Raw genomic sequence first — 16,743 nt, 5'->3', positions numbered from 1 at the left:
TTTTAGTTTGACAGGCTGCTTTATACTTTAGTATTACTGGTATACAGCATGCCAGAAGTAGTAATACAGTATTGATTTAATGCTAGAATATTCATGTTAAAGTTATTTTGCCATTCCTCCAGCTTCACTATTGTGATTTAGTATAGAAATAAAGTACATACTGTTACTGATTGCCCCACTTCTTGTAAGTAGAATAAATTTTGTCTACTGGTATTAGGAAAGTAACAGATAAAGGATTTTAAGCTCAAACACAGGACTGTCAATTCTAGTACAGAATTTAAGACAGGCCTACAGGACCTCAGCAAATAACTGGAGTGTTATTGGCATATAAAAGCAATGGAAAGGTGAAAGTCTTTTCAATGTTTTTTTTAGAATATAAAACAAGTTTAAGTAGTACGACTAATATAAAAGTCAAGTTGATAGAAGGCAAGGTTGTAATAAAGTATTGATTTTTCCAAAATGATTCAATTTTGAACAAAAAATTGAACCATTTAAAAAAGTCAAACTTCCCTAGGTAAGTCCAAGCAGCTCAAGTTAATTGGCTTCCTTGTATTATTTCCATTTTGAAGAGTATTAAAGATACAGGGGGTTCACTGTGTTCCTAGTTTTACCCATCTTGACTTTAACCGGTATATCACTCTTAAAGTGACAGTGTAGAACTAGAAAAGATGGACATCTTATACTACTAAGTAAGTCAAGCAGAAATAAGTCTACTCAGAAAGAAAAGCTTTCTAGACGAACCGTGGTAGCCTTCACCAGATCAATGTGATCATAGCTAGGCAGTAGCCAAAGCCCAGCTCTGACTTCACTTACAGCAGCCTGCTCCTCAAGGTGCTAGGAGTATTCTCAGTCCAATGGGTTGTGGTAGGAATGCTCACTGCTTTACAAGATTTGGCCTCTATGCCAGCATAACACAAATGTTATGTTGGCAGCAATGGGAGTTACAGCCTGTCAGTAGTAGTTGTCCCAAAGATACAGATTCATGAAAATCTTGAATATTGCAACAGAAGGCAATTCTTGAAGCCATGATCTTTGCTCCTTTTGTGTTCCTTGCTTCTGTCTAGAGTTGCTCTTTTGTACATTATATAAACACTGGGTAACCCTAACTAGAACAGGCCAGTACAAGTGTGTAATCTCTACCTAGCCTGATCTGCATTGCTGGATACACATGTAATCAGACTGTGCACTTGTAGATGGAGCTGTAGTTGGCTTGTCAATCACTTCCATCTATACCCTGTCCATTAGAGCACATTGGATCAAACACTACATGGCAGTCTCCTGCTGATCTTCTAGAGGCAACCTCATGTGCCAAGAGCAATGGCAGGGCCACTTCTGTTATTAACTGCAAGAGAGTACTACTGCACAAGAGTAGCACCTGCAGTATGGTTGGAATCCAGCAAGGCTATTAACATAAGTGATAATGGTGAAAGACTAAGCTATCCTTTAGGAGGTCCTGCTATTTTAAGTACTGATCAGGGCTGCTTGCTTGCTACCATCTCTTCTTTCCACCCTCCCCCTGCACTGCTATAGGCCACAGGTGGACAATACAGAGTAACAGCATTTAGGACCAGCTGCTGTGATTCTTTGGAGAAAAAAGAAGGTTTGGCCAAGTGGGGGGATTGGGGGATTCCCCCACAGTGGAAGCCCCATCATTTTGCCAGCAGAATAGCCCAGCTTCTTCCTGTAGAAGCTATCTATAGTGAAGCCAAGGAGTAAGAAGAGAGTAGGAGAAAAGGCAAGTGAAATCTTCATGTAGAGGCAGAGTCAGGGATTGTCACAATGTTAAATTGGCATGTTACAATCCAGTATAGGAATCTGATTTGGATTTCAGTGTAGCTACAGCTTGACCTAACATGGGAAACAGTGGATGCCTCTATGCCACTTAATCAGATAGTAGGGTGCAAGAGTAAATACCTATGACAATTAAGGAGTGTGATGGGGACAGTTACTATTCTCATGCAGCATGGTCCTGAGATTTTACTGCCTGGGCTATGACCTTCCCTGCCCCCCTCCCCCAATCCAGGCTTTAGATGCTCATGGCTGATTTCAGTTAGAGGATCAGGATAGAAAAGAGTAATTTTCAGAATAAAATTCCACCATGAACTAATGCATGTAGCAGTTTATTTCATCACAAGTAATTTACAGTCTCAGTTTACCATTACAGCTTTTGTCCTCTTCAGATTAAGGAGAGCCACTGACACCAATGAAGTGGCCATCAGGCAAAGGATCACAGTAGCTGCTGTTGCAACAGTGGTCCATGCTTCTCTCAGTTGAGTCTCTTCTGTAGAGAGACAGTAGAACCACAAGTTAGCGACCAGAATATTTTTCAATAAATTTGAAAAAAGCACCAACATGCAGTTAAGTAAGGGAGAGGGACATTTGTTTCCTACCTTGGGTTGAAGGCCATTCATCTGCTACAATGATAACAGGACCAGGTAAGCTTGCTACACCTGAGTTCTTTGCTTCTTTCACAAGATCTGCAAGAGGTCAGTCACCAAAGAGGAGTCTCTTGAGTAATGGTTTCCATGTACTAAGCTAACCGTCTATACTCAAGTTCTGTCCAGAGGAGGCCAGAAATTAGAGGCCTACAGAATGTGACTAACAAAATAAAATACTGGGTTTAGTCAGGGGGCAAGACAACTGAGGGGCTACAGAACAGGATGGCCTTATACAACTTTAAGACTTAATATCTAGAGACACCAATAGGTCATGGGCTTCAATTTAAGCCTGGAATTTTTAAATTAGATGTTAGGAAAACAATCCTTATTGGGGAGTCCTTGAGCATTGAAACTAGTTACCTAGAGGGTTTGCAGAATCTGTCCCTGGTGGTTTAAGGATGGTCAAGATAATTTGTCCTGCCTCAATACAGGAGACTGGACTAGATGGCCTATTGAGGTCCCCTCCAATGCTACCTTTTGTAATTGTGATTGTTATAGTACGTCACCATGGTCAGTGAGACATTCTAGTGGTCAGTGATTAGATCCTACCTCGTTTGTTTCTAGCTGACAGAGGACATCTGGGTGAACACAGAGGGGAGTCCAGATGAAGTCTGTCACAGAGTAGAGCACTGCAGTGGAAGTACACCTAGAGCAAAGATAGAGAGACATTTAGCACACAGGAAGCCCTAGCAGTTAGCTACTGCAAGAAGGACTGCACTTACTAGGCTAGTGAGAGCTTTGTCACCCGCTACAAAGGCAAAGGTCTTCACTTCAAATCTCTGGCGATAGTTGGGATAGCTGACTGCAAGGCTCACTGGATGAAATGCAGTTCTGTAGTTGTCCAGTTCATAGTCACACCTACAGAAGATACATGTAGAAAGTCATGGGGGAGGGGTGGAAAGCAAAGCAGCTTTTTAGAGAGGTCAGAGTTTAAGTCAGGTAGAGGCTAGACTCTTGGAAGGTTTGCTTCATTAACAGTCAAATTTAATATTTAGTCCATTGCCTGAGAGAGCTCCTCTGTACTGTTTCAGAGAGATCTGCCTGAACTTGCAAGCCTGCATTAGGACAGCAACTAATTTCTAGTCAAGACATTTAGAGGGTTTGAGTCACTCAGTTGTGAGCCATTATTTGAGTTACATTTGGAATTTACACTTTAGTCATTGAGCATGCGCTCACTCAAATGTAGCATTTGGTCAAGCTAGACAATGACCTACATTTTTCTGATCAGATCTTAGCTAGATGGCAGTGCTTTGCACCTAGGTCCATGTGAGGAGCCTGCCAGTACAAGTCACATTGCTCCCATAGCTCCAACAACCCTTTGCATGTTATTTCAGGGAAATCATTTCTTCCCAACACACTGCAGTAAGGCTGGCCTGCCCATGTTCCTGCAGCAGTTGTAAGATACCTACCCATCCACAACAATGTTCCACCGGGGCAGAGAGCTTGGATCTTGTGATGTTGTTGCCCAACAGTCATCCAATACCAGTTTGATGTTGGGGTCATTGCGGTTCAGAACTTGCACTTCCAAGAAGATTGGTTGCCGCAGATATTTTACAATGGGGTACTGGTCATCACTGTAGGGCTGCAAGTAGGAGTCATCTGAAAAACCAAGTATGGTAGAGTTAGACAGCCCAGTACACAAGAGGTAGTAGTTCTTGCAGGAATAAGCCAGCTATGTAAGGAAGTCTGGTGTATGCATAGAAGGACACAGCTAGTGAGTGGAGTGATTTAGTTGAACTCCTTGCAGAGAGAGAGGAGTAAGCTGCCTAAACTTGACTAGATAGCACCACTAGATTCCGCTATAGCAAGAGGACCTATTAAACCCAGTCTGCCAGGTCTACGTCACATACCAGCAGTGAAGGATTCATGCCACCCCCAGGAGACTTGCTATCCAGGTCTACTTCTTTGGATAGTAGGGACTGAAGAGCTCCTTTGACTGTGGAGGGAGTCACTTCATTCTGCCCTGGCCATAATTTGCAGCTAGATGCAAGCTTTACCTGGATAGATCAGCAGGATCAAGGAGAGAGGACCCTGGTTTATTGAAGAAACTGGAGGAGGGAGACTGCTTATCCTTGCGCTCAGGGACGCATCACCACTTTTGTAGGTGCACACTACTGTCAGCCTGAAAGACAGAATGCTCAGCATCAGGTTAGCCAGCAATTTGAACAGTCACTTCGCTTAGTGTTGTGACCAGCTCTCACTGGCAGAGTTGTGGACTGACCTGAATTCACTGTCCCTAGAAATCCTGCGTGGTGGTAGATCTGCCCACAAAGCACGAACTTCATTCTCATAAATGGTCCTCTCACCTTCAAACTACAGGGGATACAGGAGTGTTAGTGACTGCCCTGCCACTGGAGCTCCTTTAGCGGTCACTGTCCTGGACACTTACCCTCTGCCTTGTTCCACACATGTTCAGTGGGACATGAAACCGAACCATGTCATTTGAGGGAGACTTGAAGACTGGTTTGCATGTAGGATCTCTTAGCCTGATGGTATCCAAGTCTAGGGCTGGTTTTGTCCTGTCACTGAGTACTTCGAAGTCCATGTAGCCATCCTGAGTGCACACAGCAGCTGAAACATTCAAGGAGGTGAGCATGGGTTGCTGTAGGGTGACTCCACTACATGGTGCTGTGCAGTCCCTGCCTCAGTTCAGTGAGGGACTAGAGTATTCTGAGCTGTATATGCAGGGGCCCTAACTACCCTAGGAGGAGTGGTCCTGAGTCTACTGGATTGTTCCTGGCCCTCCAGGTCATGCTATACAAAATGAAGACAAGGTTCCTGCAACAGCTCATGCCAGGAAGCTCAAGGACCTAGAGTTGCCAGCAAGTAGTGCTCTATGGCTTGCATGAGTAGGAACCAAAAACATTCCATTAGGAGCTGTTTGGGGCAGGCCAGGTAGGAGGAGCTAGTATGGTGCCAGGTCAAGATTAGTGGCCCTGTAGGTCAGAGAGACAGCTGGTGAAGTCTCTTCCTCCGGAGAGAGCTAGCAGCTGCTGGGGAACCAGGAACTATGGGAAAAGCTTCTGAGATGTTCAGTTGTATGTGGGGCTGCCTGTCTGCCATGTTGCAGGGGGAGGGGTGGAGGAGGAGGAAAGCTGTTCTAAGTTAGTGTGTTCCCTGCAACAGACATTGAAGACTCCCTCCCACTTCCAAGCAGTAGATGTGGAGAATACCTAGATCTATAACTAAAGACACAGGCCTGAGACTCCCCACCAGCTAGGGAGGGGCATCCATTTTAGATAGAATTAGTGTGACTTGGCAACTTTATACTCGATGCCATTAGTTGCTGAGAACCACCCTACATGGTAATTTTTGCTTGCCAGCTATTAAGAGCTTACACCAAATATAACTACACTTTTAGCTGTATGTTAGCTCCAGATGGTGGTGTACTGCAGTGTTTTGGTGTCCAACTCATGTTCTCCTGCAATGAAGTGGATGACAGCCATCTTCAGTATTTTACACACCGAGCATTAGATCCCTATGATGAAGTCTCATTTGTAGGCCAGTTCTTCAGGGATAGCTGAACCACCACAGAATGAGTTGACAGAAGTACATGCCTTACCTATTGGTGCATGTTGGTCACAGGGACACTCTGGATAGGTCACCATTGACAGCATTTCTCCACGGAAGTTGAAAGTTAGTCTTAGAGATGCCATGTATGACTGAAGTCCTAAGCAGTTCTCCTCATACTGCTGGAAGAGAAGGAGGCAGGCCACAACATATGTCAACTGTTTTAGATAAAAGTCTGTAAAGGTAATTTTAGTTATGTTTGCCATTATGTCACCTTACTGGCAAAAGTAGCCTTTTGCTTCAGATCTGATAGTCATTTAGACTGGACTAGTTTAGCCAGAAATATTTTGCCAAGATTATCTAATCTCCTGGAGTAAGAAGTGAGTAGGCTGGTTTAGAAGTAGGAATTTGTAAATTTTAAAATCAGTAAGTGATTTAGAGGGTCATCTTTAGGAAGCTGATATTTAGACCTTGTCCAAAACTCAGGTCTTTAAGTATATTTGGGTCTGCAGACCCAGACTAAGCAGTCCAGCAGCCTGGGTTCTCAACTTTAACTCACTTATTTGTAAGCATCAGAATACAGCATGCTAGGTAATGTCCTCAGAGCCATCCCTGACCCAGAGATCTTGCATAAGCAAGAAGATATAAAGGAGACTGAATACTATCATCTAGGTACATTAGACCAAACTCTTCTCATTCTATCTATTGGGATATTCCAGTTTCTTGGAAAGAGCAGTAGCTTTACAGATCATTCCAGGGATAATTGCCAGCCTGGAGTATTGTGGGAGCAGCAGACAAAATGGTCTGTCCAGGCCAACTTAATAGTAGAGCTGGTGTCATGTCACAAAACAAGTAGACCAAGTTTGATGCAGTAGCAATGGGTAGTTTGTCAGGAAACATTGCTTGAATGGTAAGCAAGGAAGGTTTTGGGGTTTTTTTTGTTTTGTTTTAAAGCAGATTCATTTAGAAAGGACTGGTAGAGAGGAGGCTTATATTGCAGTAATGGAGATCAGATGAGTGCCTGAAAAAAGTTTAATGGTCTCATATAAAGGTTACTCTGAATATTTGGAGATGGTTGAGAGAGTTAAAGGAAGAGAAAGAATCAGATGGCAGCCAAATGATGGCAGCACAGAAGGTACAGATGCCTACAGTCTAGTCCTATGGCTTGGAATGGACTCTGCTTATTGGACATTAGACCTACCTTTGTAGTTAAGCCCTTTCTATTGCATCTATGGTTTGCATTTCAGTTACAATTATGACTATGCCTAAAAGGAGTCAGATCTCACTACAAACTAGTAGTCTTACTCTGGACTTGAGGGTTCTTCTGTTGATGTGCAGCTTCACTCCCCTTCTTGCATCTAGAAGAATTCCATTTGCTTGGAGTTGGTTCATGGGAATGTTTCTATTTTCTACACTCACAGCTGAGAGAATCCCTGGGAAAGCTGGGATGGCAACAGTCATGTGTGTTGAGTTACAGGTTGCTGGGCCTACAAGAATAGCTCTATTAGTTTCCATAGAAGTTTTAAGGTACAAGTTCCTCTAATGTCAGAGGGGCCAGCTTCCTTGGTGAAGAGAGGAAGTTTTACCTGGTGCACAGATCATTCTTGATTCTACAGTTAGTCGCTGGTCAGGAGGCCCATATGAAAGCTTGAGTGCCACAGTATACAGCATCTGGTTGTCTTGCTGCAGAGGACAGACATGGTTGAGATCAGATTATTCATAGTGAGGTTCCCAGTGCTGGGTATTATTAAAAATATCAATAAGCTAGGCTGTACTTCTCAACCTCTGAAGTCTCTTCAGAAGTCTTGCAGCGCACATTAGACATTTAAATGGCTGTTGAGGCAGAAAGCCACTGGAGTAGTACACTAGCCATTTCAGGATATGCTACACAGAGGAGTTCTTGGGAAGGGTGTACAAACTCCATTCTAGGGCCTCATGTACCACATGAGGTCATAGCCAGAAATGAAGGTGCAGCTGTTGTGAGATCTCACCACACATTCCCATTTTCAGATGGGATGATTGACTGCATGTAGAGTCAGACTAATCACTCTCCCAATAGCTCAAGACTAGTGAGCCTCAGAAGTGCCAGACTTCTTAGCACCATTTCTATTTATGGACATTTGCCTATGGCAAGTTTTGCCTTTTGGCCTCCAGAATGATCTTGTGCACCTACCTTGTAAGAGGTGACTCCAGTAGCACCAAAAGAAACCTGGAAAATTAGGTTATTGCTGTCAGCTAGGAATGTGTATCCTTGCTGCATGGCTTGCCGAAGGCTTAGCCTGTGTGTTCTTGTTCCATCATCTATGGACAGTATCCAGGCCATCTGAGACTCTGTAGTCTGCAATTTGAGACTTCTGGTTAGTCAGACATAAGGTTTTTCATTATAGAGCAAGGGGGGGGTATTGTTCTTATCTTTAAGTAGTGTTAAGACCGCTGTGACAGGCAGCTTGGCCAACCAACCCTAGAGATATACGTAAGGGTCCAGCTTGCTACTTTAGCAAGCATCACCAAAGTTGCTGTTTCTACATGCAGCAGTTTAGAGGCATGCTACTTTGAACACCCAGCCCCCAATTTGGCAGACATTCCATACCATGTGTTCATCAGCAAAACTGGGAAGGAGTCTTGGAAATACAACCTGAAAGAGAATGGGACAGCAGCTGAATGCAGAGCTCACAGTTCAATGAGATTATGATATCAAGAAAGCTTTCCATGGGGAGTGTTACAAGGAGCCTCTCACTGATTACAGGAATGGAAGCTTTAGGAGAGTCTTCTGAGGAAGTGTGCTGCAATGGCTAGAGGCCTGACTTGTTTCTGGAGGGACAAGGGGGGGAAAAAGCAGCCAATGCTGTTTTCCCCTGTAGTTTAGGGGATGTTCCCTAATTGATCAGGGACATAACAATGTTAACTGGGACAACTTTAAGTGAGGAGTTACTGTACTGATCATTAGCCAATAGAGGGTCTACATAATTCAGTAAGCTGTGCCAAGCCCAGCCAGGGAAGCCATTAGAAGTACACAAAGGATGAGGTGAAGGTAACTGGCAAGAGGTTTCACAAATAAGACTAGACTAGTTTTCAATCCAAGTCTCCCCGGAGATCAGGAATGGGAAGATCTGCCATCACCCTGCTAGTCAATTATTTCCCCGACACCCACCACCCAAAGAAGAGAGTCTGAAGACACATCTAAGATTTGATCAGAGATGCCATTGAGTTGTCAAACTCATCTCTACTGCTGAGCTTCCAAGGGATTGTTGAACTGCCCCACTTACTGCCATGAAGTCTTTAGTACAGTTTGTAGCTCCTGTAAAAATAGTAGCGACAACTTCATCTGCTGGAAGAGCATCACAGCCAATACTGTAGGTTATGTTCTTGTCCCCTGCACTGGTCCTGTTGAGCAGCAGCAGCTCTATTCTCAGCTGGTGTTGGTCATGCTATAGACACAGAATACATTGGTCAGAGTAAGATACAGTGGCAGTTTTACATTACTAGATTTTGGCCTCAGATTAGCAAATAGAGCCAGTCTTCACAGAGGCCACATGTTCAGGTTGAGAATTTGCTTCAGCTGAAGTTGCTGTCTATACAAGTTGCAGGGTTAGTTTTTAAAAAAGTTACCGTATTTGCTGCCTTACTCAAAGAAGGAATTGGATTAGTAGGGAGCCATTTTGATTAGTTGTATACAAGAACCAACCTAGTGGGTGCTTTGGGGCTGGAACACCCATGGGGGTGGGGGGGGAGAATCAGGAAAGAAAATCTCCTAGGAAAGATAGATGGTACATTATGTACCCAACTATAGCATTGCATCACTTCATTTTCTGATCACACTGTACTGGTAATAGTGGTCACTTTAGAGCCTATATCAAGTGTATATGTTCCAAAAGCAGAGGGACAGTTTTACCTCTAGTCTAGTGCAGTTCACATACAGAACAGTTAGAGTCAGCCTCTCATGATCCACCATGTAGTCACAGTCTACAATCTCTTCACCACTTGTATCTAGAAAGAGGAAAGTGGTCAGCTATGCTGCTAGATGTTGTCCTGAAAAAAAATCCAGCTAGACATGCAGCAAAACATACCAACTACATGGACCTGCCAGAAGTCACTTCCAAGCTCTCTGGGAAACCCAATCAACATTTTGTCATTGTAACAAGACACTGTCCCTACAAGAGGAAATGCACAGTCAGATATCAACTCCTTGCAACACAGAATAGTAGACAGTGTACAGACCATTATTATAAAACCCACTCACACCAGCAAATGGAAAGGAGTCATTAGTTCTGAGCACACCCCAGGGTCATTAAAACTACCACTCCCACCATGTTTAGGAGAATGCCCTGGTTACCTGGGAAGTCTAGAGCCATGGAGCTAGTAGCACCAGCTGTCAAGGGCACTATAAGGCAACCAAGTAAAAGAAGCAGCCTGCAAACAAGAGAGAAGAGGCTCAGAAGCCAGCACAGCAAACAGAACCCTCCCCATACACAACCCTAACCCCCCTTACCACATGCTGCAAAAGGACCAGCCTGGCTGCAATAGAGGCAATCTCATGGCTGAGAGACAAACCACCCAGAACAACTCACCTCCTAGGGAGATGCAGGGGTTATATAGGAGGGGCTGCAGCCCCAGCACAGGAGCAGCTCTTGGAAAACACCTGGGATGCTTTCCTCATCACCTGCTAGCAGCTGACTCTGAGGCTGATGGTTTGCACCTGGCCCTGTTCTGTGCTGCAATCAGTGAGGAGGGGGCAGGTTAGGGACAAAGCTCCTCTTTCAAGGGGATTTTATGCCCCTTTGCACAATTTGCCCACTAAAACAGCCTTGTGCTCAGCCAGGGGGTTTGTAGGGCATCCCACACTTGGGAACTATCTTCAGTAGCCCCTGCTTGGGAAATCTTCATTGCCAGGGTAGTTCTCTTCAGGAGGGACAGTTTGCCCAATATCTAGTTTGCCATAACTGTTACCAGTGTGAATGAATCCTCCCAACCCTCGGGGAAGTAGAGGAATGGTTGTAGGACAGAATGGCCTAGAAACACATTGTTAAACCCCATTCTAGAGATGGGGAAAAGTGAGACACAAAGAGATCAAGTGATTTGCCCAAAGCGAGTTATTAATTATCATTTGCTTTATGGTAGCACTTTGCCCCACCCCCGTTATCAGGGCCCCATTGTGCTAGGTGCGGTTGAATGCAGTGAGAAACAGTCCTGGCCCAAAGACTTCACAGTTTAAATAGACAACACAGAAGAAGGGTGGGAGAAAGGAAGGATTATTATCCCCATTTATATGGGCAGGGATCTATGTTACAGCGTGATTAATGCTAAGGTCACCAAGAAGCTGAGAGAAGAGCTAGTATCTGAACCCAGGTACTTTACTTGATGGATTGGGCCACAAGTCAGTGGCAGAGTCACCGAGGTATCCAGGGTCCTGTTATCTAGTTACCTCCACTGACCACTAGACCAATATTGAATGCAGTCCCAGTTCTACAATTATTATTTGTTTGTATTACCATAGTGCCTTGAAGCCCTCATCAGGGACTGGGACCCCACTGTGCTAAGCACTGTACAAACAGAACAAAAAGACACCTCCTGTCCCAGAAAGCTGACAGTCTAAGTATAAGACAGGAGACAACAGAAAGGCACAGACAATCAGACAGGTGAATACAAGGAAACAGTATTGCCCAGCATGGTAGGCCGTGGTCTCAGCACTCCAGCGGCCTAAGTGTAGTCGAGTCTTTTATAGGCATCACAGCAAAGGAGACTTTGAGGAGGGATTTGAAGGTGAATAATGAGGTGACTTTGTGATGTTTATGGGGAGCTCCTCCCAGGTGTGAGGGGCAGCATGGGAGAAATCACAAAGGTTCTTGTTTCAAAATGTAGCAGGTAGACAATGGAAGCACATTTTGATAGTGAACTCCATAAATCAGCTCCAACACCAGTTTGACAAGGTATATCTCTGCTCCAAAACTAACACAGAGAATGCAGGAAAATTCAAAGTTAAGGCTGGCATCTCTTTTGCAAGGCAGGATGGACCAGAACCTCAAAGGTAATTTAAAGAAATGGGAGTTAGACACCTAAATATCTTTGAGGATCTGGGCCTCTCTCTCTATCTTAGCTTTGAATGATGTGACTTTGTTTCCAAAGAAGAAAAAGAAAAAGGATTTGTAAGGAAATGCCAACAGACCTTTAACTGCCATGGTAGGAACAATGCAGCTATAGAAATACTTCAAATATCCATCTTCCTAAAAGGTAGCTTTGAAAACGAGCAACTTCTAGTGCCTCATTTTTATACAGAAACCAACGAGTCCAGATAGACTTCATTTAATTCTGCTGCTAATAGTGCATTCATTGTCCAGGCCACTTCCCTACAGAAATGAATTAGGTGACTGGCTGCTCCCATGATGTTCTTCACCAAGGGAAAAGGCCCTGCAACTTGCTGCCACCCCTTAGCAGTTACTGGCTTTATCAGGCATTGAGGGTACTCGATTACTTGCAGAGCTGGTTCCTAGAGTGCCCGTACTGCTTATTAATCACATAGAGCAGCACTTTTCAACTTGTGGTCCATGGACCCCTGGGGGTCTGCAGACTATGGGTATGTCTACACTACGGGATTAATCCGAATTTATATAATTCGAATTTTGGAAACAGATTGTATAAAGTCGAATGTATGTGGCCACAATAAGCACATTAATTCGGTGGTGTGCGTCCATGTACTGGGGCTAGCGTCGATTTCTGGAGCACTGCACTGTGGGTAGCTATCCCATAGCTATCCCATAGTTCCCGCAGTCTCCTCCACCCATTGGAATTCTGGGTTGAGATCCCAATGCCTGATGGGGCCAAAAACATTGTCGCGGGTGGTTCTGGGTATATCCTCCCCCCTCTCCAGGGAAGCAATGGCAGACAACCGTTTCGCACCTTTTTCCTGGGTGAATAGTGCAGACGCCATACCACAGCAAGCATGGAGCCCGCTCAGCTCAAGACAGCAGTCATGAACATTGTAAACACCTCAAGCATTATCGTGCAGTTTATGCTGAACCAGAACCTGCAAAACCAGGCGGCGAGGAGTAGGCTACGGCAGCGCAGCAGCGAGAGTGATGAGGATATGGACATGGGATTCTATCAAACCACGGGATCCGGTGCTTTGGAGATCATACTGTTAATGGGGCAGGTTATAGCCGTGGAACGCCGATTCTGGGCCCGGGAAACAAGCACAGACTGGTGGGACCGCATAGTGTTGCAGGTGTGGGATGATTCCCAGTGGCTGCGAAAATTTCGCATGCATAAGGGCACTTTCTTGGAACTTTGTGACTTGCTTTTCCCTGCCCTGAAGCACCAGAATACCAAGATGAGAGCAGCCCTCACAGTTGAGAAGCGAGTGGCGATAGCCCTGTGGAAGCTTGCAACGCCAGACAGCTACCGGTCAGTCGGGAATCAATTTGGAGTGGGCAAATCTACTGTGGGGGCTGCTGTGATGCAAGTAGCCAAAGCAATCACTGAGGTGCTGCTACGAAAGGTAGTGACTCTGGGAAATGTGCAGACCATAGTGGATGGCTTTGCTGCAATGGGATTCCCTAACTGTGGTGGGGCGATAGATGGAACCCATATCCCTATCTTGGCACCGGAGCACCAGGGTACCCAGTACATAAACCGCAAGTGGTACTTTTCAATGGTGCTGCAAGCACTTGTGGATCACAAGGGACGTTTCACCAACATCAACGTGGGCTGGCTGGGAAGGGTTCATGACGCTTGCGTCTTCAGGAACACTAATCTGTTTAAATGGCTGCAGCAAGGGACTTACTTCCCGGACCAGAAAATAACTGTTGGGGATGTTGAAATGCCAATAGTTATTCTTGGGGACCCAGCCTACCCCTTAATGCCATGGCTCATGAAGCCATACACAGACAGCCTGGACAGGAGTCAGGAGCTGTTCAACTACAGGCTGAGCAAGTGCAGAATGGTGGTAGAATGTGCATTTGGCCGTTTAAAAGGTCGCTGGTGATTGTTACTGACTCGCTCAGACCTCAGCCAAACCAATATCCCCATTGTTATTTCTGCTTGCTGTGTGCTCCACAATCTCTGTGAAAGTAAGGGCGAGACCTTTATGGCGGGGTGGGAGGCTGAGGCAAATCGCCTGGCTGCTGATTACGCGCAGCCAGACACCAGGGCGATTAGAAGAGCACACCAGGAAGCGCTGTGCATCAGAGAAGCTTTGAAAACCAGTTTCATGACTGGCCAGGCTACAGTGTGAAATTTCTGTTTGTTTCTCCTTCATGAAAACCCGCCCCCTTTATTGACTCATTCTCTGTAAGGAACCTACCCTCCCCCTTCCCCCAGCTTGCTTTCAAAGGAAATAAAGTCACTATCGTTTAAAAATCATGTATTCTTTATTAATTGATTATAAACATAGGGAGAGAACCGACAAGGTAATCTGGGTGAGGTTTGGGAGGAGGATAGGAGGGAAGTAAAAGGCCACTGAAAAAATTCAATATAATGACAGCCTTTTGGTTGGGCTGTCCACTAGGGTGGAGTGGGAGGGTGCATGGAGCCTCCCCCCTCCCCGTGTTCTTACACATCTGGGTGAGGAGGATATGGAACATGGTGAGGGGGGAGGGAGGTTATACAGCGGCTGCAGCGGCAGTCTGTTATCCTGCTGCCGTTCCTGAAGCTGCACCAGACGCCAGAGCATGTCCGTTTGATCACGCAGCAGCCCCAGCATTGCAGCCTGCCACCCCTCATGACCTCACGTTCACTGGCATCTTTCCTAAATTTAGATACCGTGTCCTTCCACTCATTCAAATGAGCTCTTTCATTGCGGGTGCATTCCGTTATTTCCATGAACATCTCGTCTCGCGTCCTCTTTCTCCACCGCCTTATCTGAGATAGCTTTCGGGACAGAGGAGGGAGGCTTGAAAAATTTGCAGCTGCTGGAGGGAGGGTTGAAAAAAAGGAGAGAAGTTTTTAAAATGATACATTTTACAGAACAATGCTTATACTCTTTCATGGTGAACAACACTATTCACATTACATAGCACATGTGATTTCAGTACAAGGTCGCATTTTCCATCTTAATATTGACTGACTGTGGCTTTGGTGTTAGAGATCACAGACGCAGGTCCGGGCAACAGAATTCAGCTTGCATGCGGCCATGGTAAGCCGTTGTCTTTCGGCTTCTGCGCCCTCCTTTCCTACATACCAAGCAAAGCCCGTTGACTGCTGCGGTTTTCCTGTTAACCTTCAGCAGCAGAAAACAAACTAACCCCCCCATCCAATTTTCTGGGATGATCGCTTTATCCCTCCCCCCACCGCATGGCTGGTATCAGGGAAGATCCCTGCAGAAACCAAACTAACCCCCCCACCCTCCCTCCCGCCATGAATTATCTGGGATGATCACGTACCCCTCCCCCCACCGCGTGGCTGGTAATAGGGAAGATCCCTGCTAGCCAAACGCGAAAAGCTCAGGGCCAATCCCCCCCCCCCCCCCCCCCCTGGCCAACTGCAGGGAAGGATTTCTTTTCAGCCACAGGCAAACTGCCCAGTAGGAACGGCCACCTCTGTCCCCTTAATTAAATTCCCATATTTCAACCAGGTTACCATGAGCGATATCACTCTCCTGAGGATTACACAGCGAGATAAAGAATGGATGTTGCTTGAATGCCAGCAAACACCGGGACCATATGCTGCCAGGCTTTGTAATGCAATGATACCAGATTACTTGCTGCAAGCATGGCGCGGTCAAGTGTCCTACCATGGAGGACGGAATAAGGCTGCACTGCCCAGAAACCTTGTGGCAAAGCTTTTGGAGTACCTCCAGGAGAGCTTCATGGAGATGTCCCTGGAGGATTTCCGCTCCATCCCCAGACACGTTAACAGACTTTTCCAGTAGCTGTACTGGCCGCGAATGCATCCCAAGTCCTAGGGCAAAATAATCATTAAAAAACGCTTGTTTTAAAAGCAAGTTTTATATTTTAAAAGGTAAACTCACCTGAGGTCCCTTCCATGGGGTCATGGTCTTGGATATTGGCTTGGGAGGGTACTTCAGTCAGGCTGAGAAAAAGATCCTGGCTGTTGGGAAGAATGGAGTGCTGGGTGCTCTCCGCAAGTTCGTCCTCCTCCTCCTCCTCTTCCCCGTCCGCAGAATCCTCAGGTGTAGCTGATGAGATTATCCCCACCTCGGAATCCACGGTCAGAGGTGGGGTAGTGGTGGCGCCCCCCCCCCCCCCCGCCAGAACTGAATGCAGCTCGGTGTAGAAGCGGCATGTCCGCGGCTCTGACCCGGAGCGACCATTTGCCTCCTTTGTTTTTTGATAGGCTTGTCTGAGCTCCTTAACTTTCACGCGGCACTGATCTGAATCCCTATTGTGGCCTCTCTCCATCATGCCCTTGGAGATTTTTTCAAAAGTTTTGGCATTTCATCTTTTCGAACGAAGTTCTGCTAGCACTGAATCCTCTCCCCATATAGCGATCAGATCCAGTACCTCCCCTACGGTCCATGCTAGTGCTCTTTTTTGATTATCGGCCTGCATGGTTACCTGTGCTGATGAGCTGAGCTATCTGTGGTCACCTATGCTCTCCACGCTGGGCAAACAGGAAATGAAATTCAAATGTTCACGGAGCTTTTCCTGTCTACCTGGCCAGTGCATCCAAGTTCAGATTGCTGTCCAGAGCGGTCACAATGGTGCACTGTGGGACAGCTCCCGGAGGCCAATACCATCAAATTGCAGCCACACTAACCCTAATTCAAAATGATAATATCGATTTTGGTGCTACTCCGCTTGTCGGGGTGGAGTACAAAAATTGATTTAAAGAGCCCTTTATT

At 45.7% G+C, this 16,743-nt stretch overlaps 1 protein-coding gene across 1 annotated transcript; it reads right to left on the bottom strand.

Moving 5' to 3' along the window:
- Positions 1-2,147: 2,147 nt before the first annotated feature.
- On the bottom strand, positions 2,148-10,169 carry LOC117883838 (zona pellucida sperm-binding protein 2-like). Its single transcript, XM_034783632.1, has 16 exons — positions 10,016-10,169; positions 9,841-9,935; positions 9,215-9,376; positions 8,530-8,583; positions 8,122-8,277; positions 7,535-7,631; positions 7,254-7,435; positions 6,001-6,130; positions 4,828-5,009; positions 4,660-4,751; positions 4,436-4,560; positions 3,848-4,037; positions 3,161-3,296; positions 2,988-3,084; positions 2,391-2,477; positions 2,148-2,281 (listed from the first exon to the last, which is right to left on the bottom strand). Exons 1-16 carry the CDS (start codon positions 10,167-10,169, stop codon positions 2,148-2,150), a joined length of 2,073 nt encoding a protein of 690 aa, XP_034639523.1.
- Between the last annotated feature and the right edge of the window lie 6,574 nt (positions 10,170-16,743).

The sequence above is a fragment of the Trachemys scripta genome, chromosome 10, assembly GCF_013100865.1.
Source record: "Trachemys scripta elegans isolate TJP31775 chromosome 10, CAS_Tse_1.0, whole genome shotgun sequence".
Taxonomy (NCBI): Eukaryota; Metazoa; Chordata; order Testudines; family Emydidae; genus Trachemys; species Trachemys scripta.
The sequence above is the reverse complement of the archived record's forward strand: the minus strand, read 5'-3'. Positions and strand labels throughout refer to the sequence as shown.